Raw genomic sequence first — 23,130 nt, forward strand, 5'->3', positions numbered from 1 at the left:
TTATACGATACCTTTTATGGCTGAAGGATGTCCCCAAGCACTTTATAACTAATGAAGTATAGTCACTGTTGTAATACAGGAATTCACCAGCTAACTTAGGCACAGCAATCTGCTCAGATACTAATAATGACCAAGTAATCTGTTTTTGTAATATTGACTGGGGTATAAATATTGGCCATGACATTGGAAATTACTTCTGCTTTTCTTCAAAATAACGCCATGGAATCTTTTTGTTCACCCAAGTAAGCAGATGGGACTGCAGTTTAACATCTCAACTGAAGGCCAGCACCTTCAAGAATAAACAGAAGGTCACCTTCACTTTTGGGCCTAAATGCTGAGTGGAGCTTGAATCTACTATTTTCTGACTCAAGTGAGAGTGCTATCAATTGACAAACAGCAAATATCTGGGTCAAATATCAAAGATTGTGAATAAAATGGAGTTTGCACATCTCCACGTGTCTGAGTGGATTTCCTCCGGGTGCTCCAGTTTCCTCCCAAAATCCAAAGATGTGCAGGTCAGGTGAATTGGCAATGCTAAATTGCCCATAGTGTTAGGTGTATTAGGTAGGGTAGAGGAATGGGTCTGGGTGGGTTACTCTTCGGAGGGTCAGTGTGGACTTGTTGGGTCAAAGGGCCTGTTTCCATTCTGTAGGTAATCTAATCTGTTAAAAAAATTAAAGCAAAAAACTGCAAATCCATGAAATCTGAAAAAAAAAATAAAATTCTGAAGAAACTTATCAGGCTGTGTAGTTTGGTTCAATTCAAAACTGACACACCAGATGAAGTGGAGATGATGCAGAATGCATGTGTAATGTATAGGGGAACTACAGCTTGACTTCAGATAATGCTGCTCAGGGGTAGCATGCAGATGTGACATTGTGGAAATCAAGAACAACCACAGGAAAAAGAGCAAGCCTGGGATGGAGGTCATGACTAAATAGATAAAATATTTAAATAGATAAATAGAATGAAACCTAGTTAGATCAGTTGCACAGCTGAAGGTGGGCATCAGAGGAAAGTGGTGTAATCAATCATGTTGAAACTTGCAGATGGATTGAGAAGAATAAGGAATGATAGTGAACCAGGCTCACAATCACAGATTGTCATTTATGACTAATTGGGAATCATTTCAGTGTGGTGGCAGGTAAGAATTCTGATTTGAGTGGTTTAAAGATGGAGTTGTAGCAACAATGAAGACCAAAATGGTAGACATGAATACATTTAAGGACTGCATGGACTAAAGGGATGTTGGAGTTATATAGTTGTTTGGAGAATGGGGTTCTAAGAAATTGGGAATTAACAGAAGATCTGAGAGTAGGACGGACAGTTCCCGAGAAAGGCAAATATTTAGAATTCAGTTAGTAAATGATCAGGGAGAGACATTAAGTAGTCATCAATTTAGGTGGAACAAAAAGTGAGATTGATGGACAAGATTAATTGGTTACAGTCCAACAGGTTTATTTGGAAGCACTAGCTTTCAGAGCTGCTCCTTCATCAGATAGTTGTGGAGAATAAGATTGTAAAACACAGAATTTATTGCAAAGGTTTATAGTGTGATGTAACTGGATTGTTTGTTAAGTCTCTCATCTTTTAGGATGACCATGATGGTTTAAGTTCTTTCATATGTAAATTGCAAATGTTACATTTTCAAGTGAACTTTAACAATTGATGTCAAGTCTGCCCAGATAATGTATTGAAGGTGTTAGCTTCTCTGTATGAGGCTGTCTGTGCCACAATGGTCAGACTGATTCTAATCCAAAAATTGGATTTACAGATTCTTACATGGATTCATGCAGTTTTTGAGCAAAGTAAAATGTAATTTTACAGATCAACTTGTAACTACCATACTTACAGAAAGAAAACCTTTGTCTTGTTCATAGTTGGCCAATAGTTTATTAAGTCTTGTCACCTCATCCTTTGCCTTGTGCAGTGGCTCTGTCAGTCGCTTATTTTGAAACTGAACCTCCCACATTTCCTTTTCTAATCGTTCTTCTTTTAACTTCATTTCCTCCATTTGTTCCTAAGGAATTAGAGCAAAATCTGATGATCGTAGCTTACCATTACAAACTATGTTTACAAAATCAAGAGTAAATATACAGTAAATCAACCACAAGAAATAAAAACTTTAATATGTACATAAAGATGGTTGTTAATATCTATTATGTGACAAAGTAACAATGTACTAAACCTTTGTTCAGAAAATGACATCACTTGAGCATTTTACTTAATACAAAGATCACAAAAACGTTTGCAGAAGCAACATCTTCGGATATGAAGCTATCAGCCAATTCACCTCCCTTAAAGAACAGTCACAATGTTTCCAGTGCAGTAACACACAGACCACTAACTGATTAATTACATGATTTTTGATAGCTGATCTCACAGACTGCACATGTTCCTTTGCCACACTCATGTCAACTGCCATGCTATTGCACGGCTTTCACTTCCAGAATCCATGCAGCAAGAGAAAAACGCATGATATTAAAAGGCTTTGCCAGCTTATTGTTTCATATGTCAGTCTGCCAGATGGACTACCATTGCAGAGTAAAGTAAGTTTTGTGGTGGCAATCCAATCAAATGAATAAGGTATACTCTAGGAACTGATTTGTGAAGCCAGTATACTACAGTACTAGAAATATAAGAGATTATTCAGACTACCATTTCAGGCAGCCTGTCTACAAGAGCAGCTTATCTACTCCCGCTCCTCTGCTGACCAGAGTTAATTTTTTCCAGCTACTTATCTAAAAGAACCATGTAGGATGAAGAAATATTATGGGGAATGTTTCTGCATCCCATATGCAAGGTCTGAGCACTGCAAACTGATCAGGGGCCCCAAAACCAACTCATGACCACAGAAGTGTCCTTTGCAAAAAGTGCCTCAACCACTTGAAAGCAACCAGTACTATTTTGGGCGCTCCAGAAAAACTAATTTAGAGGCCTACTTGCAGAGTGACCAGTGGTAGAGTGACATCACAAGTAACTACAACTAACTCATTTCAGTTCTGACCTCCAAGATGGTATCAGAATTCGCAGCACAGTATGTGGGCTCCTGCCCCAAGCAGATTGTCCACTTTCACATTACTTTCTTCCTTAACAGCTTTTTTTTCGTACTTTACTTACCTTCTTTGGACAAATTGAGTCAGTGTAGGGGATAGTGAGAGAGCGCAGGGGAGAGAGTGATTGAGCCCATTGGGGAAGAAAGCAAACCAGCATGGGGATAGTGAGACAATGAGCCCAGCGTGGCTGCAATAGAGGTCCCCTGGCATCCGCGGCAAGGATAGCAGGCAGCCGAAGATCTCCTGGCATCTGCAGCAGCATTGGGCAGGGGGAGATCGCACCCTTGTGGGGAGTGTGAGCCCAGCACGGCTAAATACTTAAGAAAGACTGCAATGTTGAATTTTAACTTTATTTTTCTATTTTGTACCTAGGCACCTTTGTACCGAATGTGGCACCAATTATGAGCAGCTTTATACTCAGAAATGACATTCCTACTTACCGGGCCAGAATCTCCACATCTATTTCTCATAGATGCTGAGAACCATCAAGATGAGGAAACACCTAGTTTGATTTAAAATGAAATATCAGAGCTGATAGGACAGTGTGCAAATCCACTATGGTTGAATGTCTCCTTATAAAAACTTTGTTATTATTCTTTCAACAAAGTATGAAACACCTGTGATTTTACTTGCACCCATGTACAAATATCTAGAATGTAATTATCTAATAACGTGGAACATCTAACCTTCAATGAGTTAATTAGTGCAAGGTTGTTAAGAGTAATATCATTGTAGTAATTTTTGATATCACTGAATGCTTTTTCATGGTTTTTCATCAAGGCATTGATCTGACCATTCTTTCTTTCTTCAATTTCATGAATTTCTGTTTTTCTTTTCAATTCCATCTCATCACGCAGCACATCCATCTTCTTTTGATACTTGACTTCGATATCTGGGAGTGGTGAAGGTCCAATTAGAAGATTTTCTTACAGAAAGTGACAGAAATCAATCACAAATACATTGCATTATCCAGAGCAAAAGGAAATAATGCCTAGTCAGAACCATAGAGATGCACAATACAGAAACAGACCCTTCGGTCCAACCTGTCCATGCCGACCAAACATCACAACCCAATCTAGTCCCACCTGCCAGCACCATCCCATACCCTCCAAACCCTTCCTATTCATATACCCATCCAAATGCCTCTTAAATGTTGCAATTGTACCAGTCTCCACCACTTCCTCTGGCAGCTCATTCCATACATGTACCACCCTCTGTGTGAAAAAGTTGCTCCTTAGGTCTCTTTCGTATCTTTCCCCTCTCACCCTAAATCTATGCCCTCTACTCCTGGACTCCCCCACCCCAGGGAAAAGACTTTGTCTATTTATCCTATCCATGCCCCTCATAATTTTGTAAAGCTCTATAAGGTCACCCCTCAGCTTTCGACGCTCCAGGGAAAACAGCCCCAGCCTATTCAGCCTCTCCCTATAGCTCAAATCCTCCAACCCTGGCAACATCCTTGTAAATCTTTTCTGAACCCTTTCAAGTTTCACAACATCTTTCTGATAGGAAGGAAATGCAATATTCTAACAGTGGCCTAACCAATGTTCTGTACAGCCACAACATGACCTCCAAACTCCTGTACTCAATATTCTGACCAATAAAAGAAAGCATACCAAATGCCTTCTTCACTATCCTATCTACCTGCGACTCCACTTTCAAGGAGCTATGAACCTGCACACCAAGGTCTCTTTGTTCAGCAACACTCCTTAGGACCTTACCATTAAATGTGTAAGTCCTGCTAAGATTCGCTTTCCCAAACTGCAGCACCTCACATTTAGATGAATTAAAGTCCATCTGCCACTTCTCAGCCCATTGGCCCATCTGGTCATGATCCTGTTGTAATCCGAGGTAACACACTTCACTGTCCACTACACCTCCAATTTTGGTGTCATCTGCAAACTTACTAACTGTACCTCTTATGCTTGCATCCAAATCATTTATGAAAATGACAAAATGTAGAGGACCCAGCACTGATCCTTGTGGCACTCCACTGGTCACAGGCCTCCAGTCTGAAAAACAACTCTCCACCACCATCCTCTGTCTTCTACCTTTGAGCCAGTTCTGTATCCAAATGGCGAGTTCTCCCTGTATTCCGTGAGATCTAACCTTGCTAATCAGTCTCCCATGGGGAACCTTGTTGAACACCTTACTGAAGTCCATATACATTACATCTACTGCTCTGCCCTCATCAATCTTCTTTGTTACATCTTCAAAAAAAATCAATCACATTTGTGAGACACGATTTCCCACACACAAAGCCATGTTGATTATCCCTAATCAGTCCTTGCCTTTCTAAATACATGTACATCCAGTCCCTCAGGATTCCCTCCAACAACTTGCCCACCACCGACGTCAGGCTCATTGGTCTATAGTTCCCTGGCTTGTCCTTACCACCCTTCGTAAAGAGTGGCACCACATTAGCCAACCTCCAGTCTTCCGGCACCTCACTTGTGACTATCAATGATACAAATATCACAGCAAGAGGCCCAGCAATCACTTCCGTAGCTTCCTACAGAGTTCTAGGGTACACCTGATCAGGTCCTGGGGATTTATCCACTTTTATGCATTTCAAGACATCGAGCACTTCCTCTTATGTAATCTGGACACTTTGCAAGGTGTCACCATCTATTTCTCTAGTCTGTATCTTCCATATCCTTTTCCACAGTAAATACTGATGTAAAATACTCGTTTAGTATCTCCTCCATGTCCTGCGGCTCCACACTAAGGTTGCCTTGCTGATCACTGAGGGGCCCTATTCTCTTCCTTGTTACTCTTTTGTCCTTAATGTATTCGTAAAAATCCTTCAGATTCTCCTAAACTCTATTTGCCAAATCTATCCCATGTCCCCTTTTTGCACTCCTGATTTCCCTCTTAAGTATACTCCTACTGCCTTTACACTATTCTAAGGATTCACTCGATCTATCCTGTCTATACTTTACATATGCTTTCTTCTTTTTCTTAACCAAACCCTCAATTTCTTTAGTCATCTAGCATTCTCTATACCTACCAGCCTTTCCTTTCATCCTAACAGGAATAAACTTTCTCTGGATTCTTGTTGTCTCATTTCTGAAGGCTTCTCACTTTTCAGCCTTCCCTTCACCTGTGAACATCTGCCCCCAGTCAGCTATCGAAAGTTCGTGCCTAATACCGTCAAAATTGGCCTTTCTCCAATTTAGAACTTCAACTTTTAGATCTGGTCTATCCTTTTCCATCACTATTTTAAATCAAATAGAATTATTGTCGTTGGCCCCAAAGCGCTCCCCCACTGACAACCTCAGTCACCTGCCCTGCCTTATTTCACAAGATTAGGTCAAGTTTTGCACCTTCTCTAGTAGGTACATCCACATACTGAATCAGAAAATGTTCTTATACACACTTAACAAATGTGAAAAAGTTGACATTCCAATTTTCCACTTCTTCATTGGAGAAAGTGCCTCCACAATCTCAGACATATTTCCATGATATCAAGCTTGGAATGTGGGGACAGGATCAAATGCCTAACATGTCAGTAGAATGAATACCTGTCCTACTAAGTTTCCAACAGCAGTGCGTAGAAATGACATATCAAAATTAATTAGAAAATGTTACAAAGAACAAACAAATTTAACATCAATTTTCATATTCTTATTCTTTCTATGGATTTTATTGAAAAAGTGAGAACAAACAGTTGTGTTAGGGGACTCTCTAGTCTGAGGCACAGACAGACTTTTCTGTGGTCAGCAGTGAAAAACCTGAACGGTGTGTTACCTCCCTGGTGCCAGAATCAAGGATGTCTCAGAGAGGGTGCAGAATGTTCTCAAAGGGAACCAATGACATAGGAAGGGAAAAGGATTGAAGGGAGAATATACAGAGTTAGAGCAGATGAATGCAAGGCTGAGCATCTGCTGTATGGAGAATGATTTACATTTTTGGATCATTGGAACCTCTCCTGGGGTAGAAATGACCTGTACAAGAAGGACGGATTGAACCTGAATTGGAAGGGGATAAATATACTGGCAGAGAGATTTGCTAGAGCTGCTCAGGAGGATTTAAACTAGTAAGATGGGGGGTTCCCAGGGAGATAGTGAGGAAAGAGATCAACCTTGAGACTGATACAGTTGAGAAAATAAGCAAGTCAAACAGCCATGGCAGGCAGGTACAAAGCACAGAACAAGGTAGTCCTGATAAATTAAACTGCATTTATTTCAATGCAAGAGGCCTAACAGGGAAGGCAGATGAACTCAGGGCATGGTTTGGAACATGTGACTGGAATATCATATCAATTACAGAAACATGGCTCAGAGATGGACAGGACTGGCAGCTTAATGTTTCAGAATACAAATGCTACAGGAAGGACAGAAAGGGAGAGAGGAAAGATGGGAGCACGGCATTTTTGACAGGGATAGCATTACTGCCGTACTGATGGAGATATTTCCAGAAATACATTCAGGGAACTTATTTGAGTTGAACTGAGAAACAAGAAAGGGATGATCACCTTATTGGGATTGTATTATAGACCCCTTAATAGTCAGAGGGAAATTGAGAAACAAATTTGTAAGAAGATCTCAGTTACCTGTAAGAATAATATGATGGTTATGGTAGGGGATTTTAACTTTCCAAACATAGACTGAGACTACTATAGTGTTACGGGTTTAGATGGAGAGGAATTTATTAAGTGTGTACAAGAAAATTTTCTGATTCAGTATGTGGATGTACCTACTACAGAAGGTGCAAACTTTTACTTAGTAATGAGAAATAAGGCAGGGCAGCTGATTGAGGTGTCAGTGGGGGAGCACTTTGGGGCCAGTGACCATAATTCAATTAGTTTTAAAATAGTGATGAAAAAGGATAGACCAAGTCTAAAAGCTGAAGTTCTAAATTGGACGGAGGTTATTTGACAGTATTAGGCAACAACTTTCAAAAGCTGACTGGGGCAGATGTTCGCAGGTAAAGGTACAGCTGGAAAATGGGAAGTCTTCAAAAATACTACCTACAGAGGTAGTAAGAGTCCAGAGACATTATATTCCAGTTAGAGTGAAAGGAAAAGCTTGTAGATGTAGGGAATTCTGGATGACAAAAGAAATTGAGTGTTTGGTTAAGGAAAAGAAGGATGCATATGTCAGGTATACACAAAAGAGATTGAATACATCCTCAAAATAGTATAAAGGCAGTAGATTAGATTAGATTACTTACAGTGTGGAAACAGGCCCTTCGGCCCAACAAGTCCACACCGACCCGCCGAAGCGCAACCCACCCATACCCCTACATTTACCCCTTACCTAACACTACGGGCAATTTAGCATGGCCAATTCACCTGACCCGCACATCTTTGGACTGTGGGAGGAAACCGGAGCATCCGGAGGAAACCTACGCAGACACAGGGAGAACGTGCAAACTCCACACAGTCAGTCGCCTGAGTCGGGAATTGAACCCGGGTCTCAGGCGCTGTGAGGCAGCAGTGCTAACCACTGTGCCACCATGGAGTATGCTTAGGAGGGAAATCAGGAGGGCAAAAAGGGGACATGAGATAGCTTTGGCAGATAGAGTTAAGGAGAATCCGAAGGGTTTTTACAAATAGATTAAGGACAGAACGGTAACAAGAGAGAGAATACGGCCCCTCAAAGATCAGCAAGGCAGCCTTTGTATGGAGCCGCAAGAGATGGGGGAGATACTAACCGAGAATTTTGCACAAGTGTTTACTGTGGAAAAGGACATGGAAGATATAGAATGTCGGGAAATAGATGGTGACATCTTGAAAAGCGCCCAAATTACAGAGGAGGAAGTGCTGATGTCTTGAAATGCATAAACGTGGATACTTCCCCAGGACCTGATCTGGTGTACCCTAGAACTTTGTGGGAAGCTATGGAAGTGATTGCTGGGCCTCTTGTTGAGATATTTGTATCAACGATAGTCACAGTGAGATGCCGGAAGACTGGAGGTTGGCTAACATAGTGCCACTGTTCAAGAAGGGTGGTAAGGACAAGCCAGGTAACTATAGACAGTGAGCCTTACGTTCCTGGTGGGCAAGTTGTTGGAGGGAGTCCCGAGGGACAGAATATACGTGTATTTGAAAAGGCAAGGACAGATTAGGGATAGTCAACATGGCTTTATGCGTAGGAAATCATGTCTCACAAACTTGATTGAGTTTTTTGAAGAAGTAACAAAGAAGATTGATGAGGGTAGAGCGGTGACGAGATCTATATGGACTTCAGTAAGATGCTCGACAAGGTTCCCCAAGGGAAACTGGTAAGCAAGTTTAGATCTCATGGAAAACAGGGAGAACTAGCCATTTGGATACAGAATTGGTTCAAAGGTAGAAGACAGAGCATGATGGTGGAGGGTTGTTTTTCAGATTGGAGGCCTGTGACCAATGGAGTGCCACAAGGATCAGTGCTGGGTCCACAACTTTTCGTCATTTATATAAACAATTTGGATGTGAGCATAAGAGGTATAATTAGTAAAATTGCAGATGACACCAAAATTGGAGATGTAGTGGATAGCGAAGAAGGTTACCTCAGATCATAACTGAATCTTGATCAGAAGGGCCAATGATCTGAGAAGAGGCAGATCAAGTTTAATTTAGATAAATGCAGGGTGCTGCATTTTGGGAAAGCAAATCTTAGCAGGACATATACACTTAATGGTAAGGTCCTAGGGAGTGTTGCTGAACAATGAGACCTTGGAATGCAGGTTCTTAGCTCTTTGAAAGTGGAGTCGCAGGTAGATAGGATAGTGAAGAAGGCATTTGGTATGCTTTCCTTTATTGGTCAGAGTATTGAGTACAGGAGTTGGGATATCATGTTGCGGCTGTACAGGACATTGGTTAGGTCATGTTTGGAATATAGTGTGCAATTCAGGTCTCCATCCTATCAGAGGATGTTCTGAAACTTGAAAGGGTTCAGAAAAGATTTACAAGAATGTTGCTAGGGTTGGAGGATTTGAGCTACAGGGAGAGGTTGAGTAGGCTGGGGCTGTTTTCTCTGGAGTGTTGGAGGCTGAGAGGTGACCGTATAGAGGTTTACAAAATCATGAGGGGCATAGATAGGATAAATAGACAAAGTCTCTTCCCTGGTGTGGGGGAGTCCAGAACTAGAGGGCATAGGTTTAGGGTGAGAGGGGAGAAATATAAAAGAGACATAAGCGGCAACGTTTTCACGCAGAGAGTGGTACATGTCTGGAATGAGCTGCCAAAGGAACTGGTGGAGGCTGGTACAATTGCAACATTTAAAAGGCATCTGGATTGGTGTATGAATAGGAAGGGTTTGGAGGGATATGGGCCGTATGGGTGAGTTGGACTGAAGGGTCTGTTTCTGTGTTGTACATCTCTATGACTTTATGATAAAAGCATTAATTTAGATTTAAGGTAGTCCATTCTCATGGGAATGATCCAGCAGCAATTCCACACAGTTTTGTGGAGTACATTAAAGTTTACACTCTAGGCTACTCTACAGCTGAAACTGTGCAGCATGCGCTATGTTTGGTCACCCAATTAAGTTCTAAGGAAATAGGAGTCTTGAGTTTACCTTCAGACATCAATATGGAAACTGAAACAATATTCAGCTTGACTCAGATGACACTTCAGTTGTCTAGCAATCAACATTTAGGAAGATGGCTTTGTTGACACAACTGGCAGAAGTGGAACAGACACCAACATGTACAAGGTTTCTGTTTGGATACTCTATTTCTAGGTATCCCTTCTGTGTACTCTTGCTTTTAACTATGGCAACTTTTACTAGGCTGAGAAAATTCTTGGCAATTTAAAATTCAAACCCAAGTTCTTCATACAAGCTTTTGTATTCAGTGGGAATCAGAATTGAAGCTTTGATCATAACAATATGAGCTTTTAAGAGTTTCTGACTGACAAAATTCAGACTAACCTTGTGATTGTTTCTCAAAGTCATTCCACAATCTTGTAATCTCTTCATCATTTTTCTATTATTGAATATGAAAAGAAATCTTAATTAAAAGCTCACAGAAGTTTCATAACGTACTGCTGCTGATGCCTTTTCTATGTGTCCAAGTGAAGAATTTACATATACTAATGATCTTCTTATGGGAGTTTTCCAGCATTTTATCCTTTTAACTCGAATTTTCAGAATTTTTAATTTCCCATTTTATTTTTGAATTAGAACAATTCACCTTTCACTTTATCTTATGAAGGCTTGCTCTTGCCAAACTGCTTTATTTTTGCAAAGCTTTTCATATAATCCCTTCACTTGTTCTACCCATGTCCGTTAACTAGTAGTACAACATTTTGGAGTGTTATTAAAATAAAATAACAGTACTTACCAGCAATTGTAGATTTTTGATGAAATAGTACTGAGCACAAAAATAACTAAAATAAAGAAGAAATGTCTTCCATCTCTCTCAATTTAAAGAGAGTAACACTAGTGCTTTGGAAAGGAGATCATTGCTCCATTATGGATACTTGTCCAAATTTCCAAATAGTTTTCTTTGGTTGATTCTAGAACTAATAGCTCTGACTCTTAACTTTAAACAGAAATTCATTTTGTGAATCTTGAAATCTACCATGGCATTTTATTCTGCTACACCTCAGTCCATAGTCCATCGTCCTATCAACTTCTTAATGCATCAAGTATTTCCTAAACTTCATTTTCTTTTGATATCATTAGATTTAAGCTGGGTACCAAGTTTGTTTTAAATATTCAGCTTAACAAAAGAAGTTTCAAAAATTTAATTTCTCAATACTTGCAAAATTTTAAACTAGACCCCTTGGACAATACTTTGTCTTCAAAGTCATTCAAAAATAATCAAACCAACAATGACCCCAATATTGTCCCCTAAGGAACCCCAAGTTCAGATAAGTTCCACTCTGTTGCCTCCCAACATGAGTCCAGCATAAGATCCTACCATTTAGCCATTGGCACAATTTTTTTTCACATTCTTGAGGATAATTATGGATAAATAACAAAGTTAATTGAAGCATACCAGTTTCAATGTTTTCACCATGTTTTGATTGGAGAGTTCTTGTTCCTTCAGCTGCACCTTTAAGTTTCTGATATCGTTTAGTATATCATGTTCTTGGTCATGATGTTCTTTTTGCTCCAGTTTCATGGCTACTGTATTCTCTGCCTTCAACTCAGCAAGGTTGTTCTGATGTTCATATAATAAATGTTTGACTTTCTGCTTATAGACCTGTGGGATGAAGAAAATATAAACTAGGCTAAGGGAACTATAAAACAATTTACAATTTAAAATATTAGCGGAAATATTTTCTTCCTCGTGAACTGACAATATTTCTCAAGAAATAATGCTTTCCTCCATCTTTGATAAACATCCTGAACTATACTGACTGTCCAACATTGTTCATGTGTTGAAAAATGTGGAAAAGGTTAAAAATGAAATTTCTAATAAACTGCTTATTTTTTTCAAACTAAATGCTTGTAGTCTATTTAATCATCTTTTGGCGACTTTTATCAAAAACTCAAATTATTAATGAAAATGTTATAGACAGTAAAACCCAACGACCACTATGCAACTAGTGAACATCGTATGTGAATAATAAAGTATGAATATTGATTTGGCAGACTTGTAAAGATTTGCAACAGCCAATGCAAGATAACTTATTCAAAATGCAGGGAGGGTGGCTAAATGGTGTTTTAGGAGAAAGTAAGGACTGCAGATACTGGAGATCAGAGTCAAGAGTGTGGTGCTGGAAAAGCACAGCAGGTCAGGCAGCATCCGAATAGCAGGAGAATCGATGTTTCATGCATAGGCCCTTCATCAGGAATTAGACTTTTGGGCCTGGGGGCTAAGAGATAAATGGGAGGGGGTGGAATTGGGGGAAGGTAGCTGAGAATGCGATAGGTAGACGCACACATGCGCACATATATTTTGTGGGGTGAATTTGTACTTGCAGAGTTACATTGCACTTTGCTCAAAAACTGCATACATTCATGTAGAACTCTGAGCTCAAAAACTGCATGAATTTATGTAAAGCTCTGTTATCTCACTTTTTAAGATTAGAATCAATCTAAACATTAGGTCATAGACAGAGAACACGGAGGCTAACACCTTCAACATATTGACTAGCTATCACCATTGTTAACAGCTAACCCGAGAATGCAACTTTAAAAAAAAGTTTTGTGATTTACACGTGAAAGAAGTAAACTATCACTGTATTCTAACAGATGAAAGGCTTAACAGACAATCAGTTTTTCAATGTATAATTTCAGTTACATCACACTGCAAATTTTTGCTATGAATTCTGTGTTACGATCGAGCCCTCCACTATCACCTGATGAAGGAGCGTCGCTCCGAAAGCTAGTGTGCTTCCGATTAAACCTGTTGGACTATAACCTGGTGTTGTGTGATTTTTAACTTTGTTAACCCCAGTCCAACACCGGCATCCCCAAATCATAGGTAGATGAATGTGAGGGAGAAGGTGACAGGTCAGAGAGGAGGGTGGAGCAGATAGATGGGAAAGATGATGGACAGGTCAGGAGGGCAGTGCCGAGTTGGAGGCTTGGGACTAATGGGGGGCAGGGGAAATAAGTAAACTGTTGAAATTCACATTAATGCTGTGTGGTTGCAGGGTCCGAATTAGGAATATGAGACGTTCTTCCTTCAGGCATCGGGTGGTAAGGGTTGGGCAATGGAGGAGGCCTATGACTTGTATGTCCTTCACTGGGTGGGAGCGGGGGTTGAAGTGTTCAGCCACAGGGCAGTGGGATTGGTTGGTGTGGGTGTCCGAGAGGTGTTCTCTAAAGCGATCCGCAAGTAGGCATCCTGTCTACTCAATGTAGAGGAGACCACATCCGGTATAATGGATAAAGTAGATAACATTGGTGGAGGTACAGGTAAATTTCTGTCAGATGTGGAAGGATCCTTTGGGGCCTTGGATGGAAGTGAGAGGAGTGATGTGGCACAGGTTTTGCACTTCCTGTGGTGGCAGGGAAAGGTGCCAGGAGTGGGATGTAGGCTGGTGGGAGTTGGGGGGAGGTAGAATCTGACAAGGGAGTCACGGAGGGAATGCTGATGGGGTGGGGAGGGAAAAATATATCTGGTGATGAGGTCCATTTGTAGGTGTCGGAAGTGACGGAGGATAATGCAATGTATGTGGAGGTTGGTGGAATGGAAGCCGAGGACCTGAGGGTTCTGTCCTTGAGTTGGGGGCATGGGGTTCAAGGGTGGTGGTGTGGAAAATGGAGGAGATACGCTTGAGGGCATCGTCGACCACATGGGAAGGGAAGTTGCAATCTTGGAAGAAGGAGGCCATCTGGGATTTCTAAGGTGGAATTGGTCATCCTGGGAACAGGTGCAGCAGAGGTGGAGGAATTTGGAATAAGGGATGGCATCTTTACAGAAGGTAGGGTGGGAGGAGTTGTAGTCTAGGCAGGTGTGGGAGTCAGTGAGTTTGTAGTAGATGTCTGTGGTGAAGATGGAGATGGAAAAGTCCAGGAAGCGGTGGGAGGTATCCAAGATGGTCCAGGTGAATTTGACATTGGGGGTGAAACGTATTGGTGAAGTTGATGAACTGTTCAACCTCCTCGTGGGAGCATGAGGTAGCGCCGATACAGTCATCAATGTAGCAGGGGAACAGGTGGGGGGGAGGTGCCGGTATAACTGCAGAAGATGGACTGTTCCATGTACCCAACAAAGAGGAAGGCATAGCTGGGTGCCATGTAGGTGTCCATGGCTACGCCTTTGGTTTGGAGGAAGTGGGAGGATTGGAAGGAGGGTGAGGACCAGTTCAGCCAGGTGGATGAGAGTGTCAGTGGAAGGGTAGTGGTTGAAGGGTGTGAGAGGAATAAACAGAGGGCTTAGAGGTCTTTGTCATGGCGAATGGATGTGTACACGGACTGGATGTCCATGGTGAAGATGAAGCATTGGGGGCTGGAGAAATGAACATCTTGGAGGAGGTGGGGAGTTTCTGGACTAAGGGGAACAGGACGGTGTCAAGAGGTGAGTTCACTGGAACAGGAGCAGGCTGAGACAATGGGTCAACCAGGGAAATCAGGCTTGTGAATCTTTGGTAGAGGTAGAAATTGGCAGTGCGGGGCTCACGGACAATGAGGCTGGAGGCTGTGGATGGAAGATCCCCAGAGGTGATGAGATTGTGGATGGTCTAGGAGATAATGGTTCCGTGATGGGAGGTGAGGTCGTGATTGAGGGGGCAGTAGGAGGAGATGTCTGCGAAGGTGTTAGCAACAAAGATTGAGCTCAGAAACCAAATTGGGTTGAGTTTAATTACAGCAACGAATGTCAGATTTTGGTATGAGCTGTATACAGCCCTCCTGGTAACACCAATTCATGAGTAGTTTGGGCAGGACTGCTACACCTGTCAGGTGTGTAGAAATGCTAATAATGGTAGCAAATAATAGCTTAATTAACTTTAAATTTGAAAAGTGAAACCAAATGGACAATTTTTTTTGTAATTCTGAAAAGAGGTACAAAGAAAGTAAGAGGTTCAAAATATAATTTGAAAAAGACACCTGCAAAGGGTATGAAACTATAAAACTACATCAAGAGGAAAAAAATGGGGCTACGAACATATGAAAGCAGATGTTATAGAGTGCATTTTGAGAAGATTTGTAGCTCAGGTTGAGGTTCTGGATGTAAGTTTGCTTGCTGAGCTGGAAGGTTTGTATTCAGGCATTTTGTCACCATACTAGGTAACATCATCAGTGGTATGTGAAGTACTGGTGGTATGTGTTTAGGTTTCCTTGGTTCGGTGACACCATTTCCTGTGATGATGACATGATGCCAAGAGGTCTGAGACATCAGTTCCGAGATGTCCTTGATGTAGCGAAGAGTAGCTGGGTTTCTGGATGCGTTTTGTCTGCTTGTTTGCGTTTGTTGTTGAGAAATCGGTGTACTATATTCATTGGATACACTGTATAGGTGATTTTCCTCTGTTCTTTGCAGTTTCTCTGTGCTGCAGTGTGTGGTGGCTTGTTGGAAATAACATTCTAATGCAGTTTCATTTCTGGATGTGATAAAGTACAGACTTGAGACGGCCCAGAAAATTCCTTATGAACTCAACCTGTTAGCCTCTCTTGGTTCATTCCTGAGATTGTTCCTGAAGGGCTTATGCCCGAAATGTCGAATTTCATGTACCTTGGATGCTGCCTGACCTGCTGCGCTTTAACCAGCAACACATTTTCAGCTCTGATTTCCAGCATCTGCAGACCTCACTTTTTACTCGAAGATTGTACCTTTAGTAGTCTGGAATTAAAAAAACCTCTCACAAACAGTTTAGTTTAATTTTAATCTTTCCCTTCATTTCCTAATGGCATCACTGTTACAACATATAACTGATACCTACAAGCCAGCTAAATGGATTCTAATAACCCAGGAGAGTAGAACATCAGATCTTCCAGAGCCCTGGCAGGCTACTGTGTTGTACTATCTCAAACAGACTACATTTATACACAAGTTTACGAAGACTGTCCTGTCACAAAGACAAGTTAACAAAAGCGCTGCATGTTCTGAACTAGATACATAATAGTGAAGGACAATAATTCGAGAGAAGTTATTTGATACCAAGTTTTGTTTTGAGGTCATAATCACTCAGTGTCCTGTATATACAGATTCACTGATGTTAAGGCAAACACCTTACCCTCCTTGCCTGTCTATTTTTTAGTGTGCAGCAAATACGTTTTATAATTCAAAATTACATTTTAGTTAAATGTTTAAAGACAAGTTTTAAGGCTATAAACCTTCTCAGGTATTGGGATGATTGCTTGGGTGAACTACGAAGAGCAGAACAAAATCACCTATACAGTGTATTCAAAAAGAACAGTACCCAATAAATACAATCCACCGATCTCTAAGCAACAAACGCTACACGCAGACAAAACAGTCCAGAAATCCTAGCCACTCTCCCCTAAATCTAAAACATCTCGGAGATGACTGCAGACCTCTTGGCATCATGGTAGCCCACAAGCCCACCAACACACTAAAATAATAACTGATGAACTTGAAAGACTCTATACAGACGACAAACAAAACTAATGTTATGTACAAAATACCTTGCAAGAACTATAACAAACACTACATTGGACAGCCAGGCAGAAAACTAGCCACCAAGATACATGACCATCAACTAGCCACAAAAAGACATGACCCACTCTCACTAGTATCTTTACATACAGATGAGGAAGAACACCACTTTGGTTGAAACAACACATCCATCCTAGGACAAGCCAAACAGAGGCATACACGAGAATTCCTAGAAGCATGGCATTCCAATCGGAACTCTATCAAAAAACACATTGACTTTGATCCCATTTACCACCCCCTGAGAAAAACAACAGGAAATGACATCACCACAGGAAATAGTGTCACCAACCCAAGGAAACCTAAACACATAAATAAAAAGCACACCATAGTACTCGTGCTTCACCAGAGACTCACTGATGATGTTACCCAGGGTGGGTGATGAAATGTCTGAAAACAACCCTTCCAGATCAGCGAGCAAACTTACGTCCAGATGTTAGAGAGACGATAACAGATGAAGAAGAGAAGATGGACTTGTTTAATAGGTACAATACTTTGTGAAAATGATACAGCGGAGGAAGAGGACAAAATAATAACATTGTAAGGGTATCTAAAAATTAATTAAAGGGGAGGAACTTCATGAATTGAACAAAAGTAAACACAATAGTAAAGGGGAAACGAGACTAAAAATAAAGTAAATCTACACTTCAGAATATAAAAAAGAAATAGTTAGGAACTTGTGCATGTATTAGCCATCATTTTGCAATAATACTAAGATTCAGAAAATATGCTTTTGAAATGGAAAATTAGAAATGCCACTCTCTTACTCATGAAGAGGTGGAAGGAAAATTGACATTCTCAAGACCTAAGATTGAGCTTGAATAAGGAGATTACAACGATCATTTGTCCGCTTCAAATGGAGCATTGTGTCAAATTCTGGTTATCACATTTTAGGAAGGATGTGAAGGCTTTAGACTGGGTGCAGAAAGGATTGACATGAGTGATTTCAGGAAAGTCATATTTCAGTTACTTAGTTTGGAGATGCAGGAACTGGTCATTTTAAAGACAGAGAGATTTGTAGAGGCATTTAAAATTGTGAGTGTTTTAGACAGAGCAGATACAGAGAAACTGTTCCATTGGAAAATAACCAGATTATGCCCATATGACATGATTGGCAAAAGAAATGCACAACTCAAGAGTTTGGGGCCTCTCAAAATATTACAGGCCTCAAGGGAGAAGCAGGAAATAGGAAAAAGTTATTATTGCAGAAAAACGTACTGGACATGGAACAAAGATGATGTAACTGACCACTGAAATAGTTTTGGGAGATCGAGCAGCCTACCGGGAATTATATTATTGAATTACACTCCTTACTTTAATTTCAACTTGGTGTCTTTCCTCTGCATCTTCCATTTCTCGATCTTTATTTCTTAATTCTGATTTCTTCTCCTCCAGTTGTCGCTTTGTGATCTCCCAAAAAGTGTGGATTTTGTCACGTTCAAGCTGAAAATAATTCCGTTCTTCTCGTTCTCTGTCAAGTTCTTCACGCAGTCGAACAATGTGCTCCTCCAACTGTGTATGATCAATAAAGAATATTTTTTCAGCTGAAACCCCGAAACACCAAACTCTACAGATATAGAATCATATCACATGGGTTATTTAGCATGTCCTAAAATAGCAATCTAATTATTGCTGTTTTCTGTTGTGCTTCCAATTTATTTTTTCTTTTCAGTATTTATCCAATTTTTCATTTTTAACTTGCTTCCACCAATACTTCAGGCAGGGTGAATCAGATCATAACAACTCATTGTAAAAAAAGAAATTCTCATCTCCTCTCTGGTTGTTTGGTCAGTTGCATTCTTGGATTATATAGTCATAGTCACACAATGCAGAAACAGTCTCTTTGATCCAACCAGTATATGCAGATCATAGCCTGAAACTAAATTAGTCTCATGTGCCTGCATTTGATTCAGATCCATCCAAACGTTTCTTACTCATATACTTACCTAAATGTCTTTTAAATGTTGTAACTGTACCCGCATCCACCACTCCCTCTGGAAGTTCATTCCACACACACATACTATTCTCTGTGTAAAAGAATTACCCGTCATGTCTTTTTAAAATCTTTCTCCTCTCACCTTAAAAAATATACTGCCTTGAAATCTCCAATCCTAGGGAAAAGGAACCTGCTGTTCACCTTATCTGTACCGCTCATTATTTTAAAAATCTCTATAAGATTCTCAATCTCACAACCTCTTATATTCCAGTGAAAAAAGTCCCGGCCCATCCAGCCTCTCCTTATAACTCTAACCCTCCACTCCCAGCAACATCCTGGTAAATCTGTTTTTGAACACTCTCCAGCTTAATAATATCTGTCCTATAACAAGGAGACCAGAACTGGATACAGTACTTCAGAAGAGGCCTCACCTACCTTTTACACAACCTCAATATAACGTCAGTACTCAAAGGTCTGAGCAATGATGGCAAACATGCTAAATGCCTTCTTAACCACCCTATTTAAATGTAATACAAACTTCAAAGAATTATGTACCTGAATCCCTGGGTCTCTCTGTTCTACAACAATGCCCAAGGCTCGGACAACCAACTCCTGGAAAATACTGATCAATCTGCCACAGATATTGTTCGTACATAATTTTCACTTTCACAAAACAGATGCATTTACCTGCTCCTTGGACATTTCCTCTGTAGAAAGGCCATCGATCACCGTTGGCGTTTTTGCTTTCTTGCCTCCTTTTCCTTTCTTTTTTTTGGGTGGCTGTTTAATGGAAAATCATATGACATTCCTTTTGCAAAACACAACTAAACATAATGAAATCTCTTAGTAAGGTTAGTTATGCTGAAAATTAAGACCAAGAATACTCAGTTTCCTGAGATCGCAATGTTACAGTTTAGAATGAGCAGTTTTTTGTTTCTTTTCATACTTTTAACAAAGGATTGATTCATCTAACATTGCCGTTGATAATTTTGCAAAATAGTAATGGGCATACATTTTTGATTAAATAGAAACAATTCTTCCTGAATAAGGGCCTGTTGTTAAGAACCTGTCAAGGAATCCTCGAATGCAGCAATAGAAAAGATCATCATCAAACCCATTCTGAGGTTTAAATGTCAAGCTGACACTTTGAAGGCTATTGTGAAAGGTTAAGTGTGTCATACATTAGAATATTGTGTAAATAGCTGTGTGTGTAGTGCAGGGCAGATGGGTCAGGACAAGTGGCAGTGTGGTGGGCTTAGATCAGGGGGGACGGTTGTGTGGTGGGGGTTGGTCCAGCAGTTCTTGTTGGACATGGAGGTGTTGGGTTTGGGTGAGTGCTGGCTCCAATGGGGTGGGGTGGTGGAGGTGATAAATGGTGAAGTGGAGAGAAAGGGTGGTAGGATGTAGGTGGAGAAGATATGGAGACGGGACAGGAGTATAAAGGGAGTTGGTGGGGAGGGAGGGGAAATTGGGAGGGAAAGGCAGGAGATGAGAGGGAATTGGGAGTGAAAGGGGCAATTGGGAGGGAAAGGGCAGATGAGGGAGAGTTGGGAGGGAAAGGGCAGATGAGGGGCAACTGGGAGGGAAAAGGGTAGTTGGGAGGGAAAGGGCAGATGAGGAGGAGTTGGGAGAGAGAGGGGCAATTAGGAGGGAAAGGGGTAGTTGGGAGGGAAAGGGCAGATGAGGGGCAATTGGGAGGGAAAGGGGTAGTTGAGGGAGAATTAGGAAGGAAAGGGGCAGATGAGGGGCAATTGGGAAAGGGGTAGATGAGGGACAATTGTGAGGGAAAGGGCAGATGAGGAGGAATTGGGAGGGAAAGGGGCAATTGAGAGGGAAAGGGGTAGTTGAGGGAGAATTGGGAGGGAAAGGTGCAGAAGAGGGGCAATTGGGAGGGAAGGGGCAGAAGAGGGGGGGAGGGGTATTGTAGGAGGAGGGAAAGATGTAAATCTGTCGGTCCAGATTTTAAGGTTCTTGTTTGAGCTTTCCGGCTTCACATCAACACTCACCATCTTGACGATGTTGCTGCTCCGAGCAGTTATTCCTGTACCGTTTATTTACCGCCAGCACCATGGAAACGCCGTCAGGAACACGGCGAGCAAATGCCGCGAGACTCTGCGTGCGCGAGGAGGGGCTAAAAGGCGGTGGGAGGGGGAGGAGGAAGAGACGAAACTCGGGGGCGGGGCTGGACCCGTGTGGAGGCGGGGCTGGGCAAGTGTGGAGGCGGGGCTGGGCAAGTGTGGAGGCGGGGCTGGACCCGTGTGGAGGCGGGGCTGGACCCGTGTGGAGGCGGGGCTGGGCAAGTGTGGAGGCGGGGCTGGACCCGGGTGGAGGCGGGGCTGGGCAAGTGTGGAGGCGGGGCTGGAATCTATTGGTAAAGGCCACTCCAAACTCTGTATCTGATTTTAGCATAAAACCCGGGAGTCTTTAGCATTGCAGTGAAATAATCCAGAACTTTCATCGCAGTAAATGTCACTTAGGGATATTTGCAAAAAGAGAAACTGGAGTAAAATTAATTTATAATCATGCCCGTGATAATGGATTGGATTATATGGCATTGTTCTAAAAAAACCGTTCCCGCAATATTTCTCCCCCCTTTCCCTCCCAATTCCCTCTTATCTCCTCCCATTCCTTCCCAATTGCCCAGGAGCTATCAAGGTCTCAGCTTCTCTGAGTTTTAATGGCAGCAACTGATTTAAAGGAGCAGTTGGGGACTTGTAGGACACCTCCCAAACCTTGGCCCACACATGAATCTGGACATTGCTGATGCCATTTCTTTAGATCTATTCTTTTACCATTACAAGAAGTGTTACGCAGCTCAGGTAGCGGAATTTTCCACCATCACTATTTTCCCTCAGTTTGCAATGCTTATGAATCTGCTGAGTTTATTCATAGAAAAGGCATCCATTCCATCAATGTTCAAATATACTGGATTTTGGAGATTTGCACAAGAATCCTGGAAACTTCCATGATTATTATACATTAGAAAACTTCCTGCTTCCTTCCTAAATCCTTGGGCCATACCTGGATGGCTGTTGGGACATAAGGGCTACCCCTGGTGTAAAATGTGTGTAAGTGTTGCTTCTGCAGAAGTCACCTACTCAGAAGTCATCAAGACTCTGTGCAGAAGTGATAAGACTCAATGTTGCGTCAGCAGAAGTAATGAGACTCAGCTATCAAGGGAGGTTGCACGCTAACAACAGGCCACAGATTAAATTAGCAGCTGCACAGAGCAATACAACTGTCACGTATGAGGTAAAAGGGGAAGTACAGAGAGGCTCATAGAAACTGGATAAATGTGCACTAATATTATTCAGGGGTGTGCCTACTTTTGCTTGTCACCTGGTCTTGCAAGAACGTAAGAATAAAGACTGCTTCGGAATTTGACTTGAACTAAAATTATTTGGCCGGGAGCTTCGTTTCTCACAATTGGGGGCCTCGTCCGGGACTACTGTCATCACCGGCCGAGTGGACACCGTTGACGACTGGGAAGACGCATCCCATTCCTTTTAGATTGGTCCTGTGTCTTTCGTCGATGGGTGCCCCATCTTGTCAAATGACGAGAATCCTAGGGGAATCATTCCAAACCAGGGCAGGAAAATAAGGCAGGCGTGGAACAGTAGGCACAGCTGCAGTCAGGCAAACTCCGTGCACGGACCAAGGTAAGAAGAGATTTTTAAGCATTGCCTTGGTGACTGGAAGTGTGATACCTGTCAAATTAATGGACTGATGGGTTGAACACTGGGATGTAAAGGAAGTAAGAATAAGGCACCTGGGAAAGTCCGTTGGGAAGGATGTTGAGGAATTGGAAACATAATTCTTGTACAAGGGAGAAGGATCAGAAAACCATGATAAAATATTGTTTTGTTTGGACCACCATCGGTCTTTTGGCTGAAATATGGGTCGAACGAGGATTGGGTCTGTCAATCGTTGAAGTTATATGTTAATGAAAAGCAACCTTTCTGTAAAGAGGAGTCTGACTATGCCTCCTGCTGACAGGGCAGTCGAGACACACGTTTATATAGGATGAAAACTACGGGGGAGGAAGATGAGGAACGGGTGAATGTTGTGAGCAGGACTGACGAAGGAATTAGAAAAGGATATTGAGAAATATCCGTTCTTGAAATCCAAGGAACG

At 41.6% G+C, this 23,130-nt stretch overlaps 1 protein-coding gene across 1 annotated transcript in view; it reads right to left on the reverse strand.

Moving 5' to 3' along the window:
* Positions 1 to 21,086, reverse strand: part of gas8 (growth arrest-specific 8) — a 33,403-nt gene extending 12,317 nt beyond the window's left edge. Inside the window, exons 1-7 of the mRNA XM_060837645.1 lie at positions 21,003 to 21,086; positions 19,684 to 19,776; positions 18,375 to 18,572; positions 11,988 to 12,194; positions 10,916 to 10,970; positions 3,743 to 3,948; positions 1,853 to 2,020 (exon numbers count right to left, since the gene is read on the reverse strand). Of these exons, the coding sequence (XP_060693628.1) occupies positions 1,853 to 2,020; positions 3,743 to 3,948; positions 10,916 to 10,970; positions 11,988 to 12,194; positions 18,375 to 18,572; positions 19,684 to 19,776; positions 21,003 to 21,005 (930 nt within the window). The 5' untranslated portion in view covers positions 21,006 to 21,086. The remainder of the gene's footprint in view (positions 1 to 1,852; positions 2,021 to 3,742; positions 3,949 to 10,915; positions 10,971 to 11,987; positions 12,195 to 18,374; positions 18,573 to 19,683; positions 19,777 to 21,002) is intronic.
* Between the last annotated feature and the right edge of the window lie 2,044 nt (positions 21,087 to 23,130).

The sequence above is a fragment of the Hemiscyllium ocellatum genome, chromosome 17, assembly GCF_020745735.1.
Source record: "Hemiscyllium ocellatum isolate sHemOce1 chromosome 17, sHemOce1.pat.X.cur, whole genome shotgun sequence".
Taxonomy (NCBI): Eukaryota; Metazoa; Chordata; class Chondrichthyes; order Orectolobiformes; family Hemiscylliidae; genus Hemiscyllium; species Hemiscyllium ocellatum.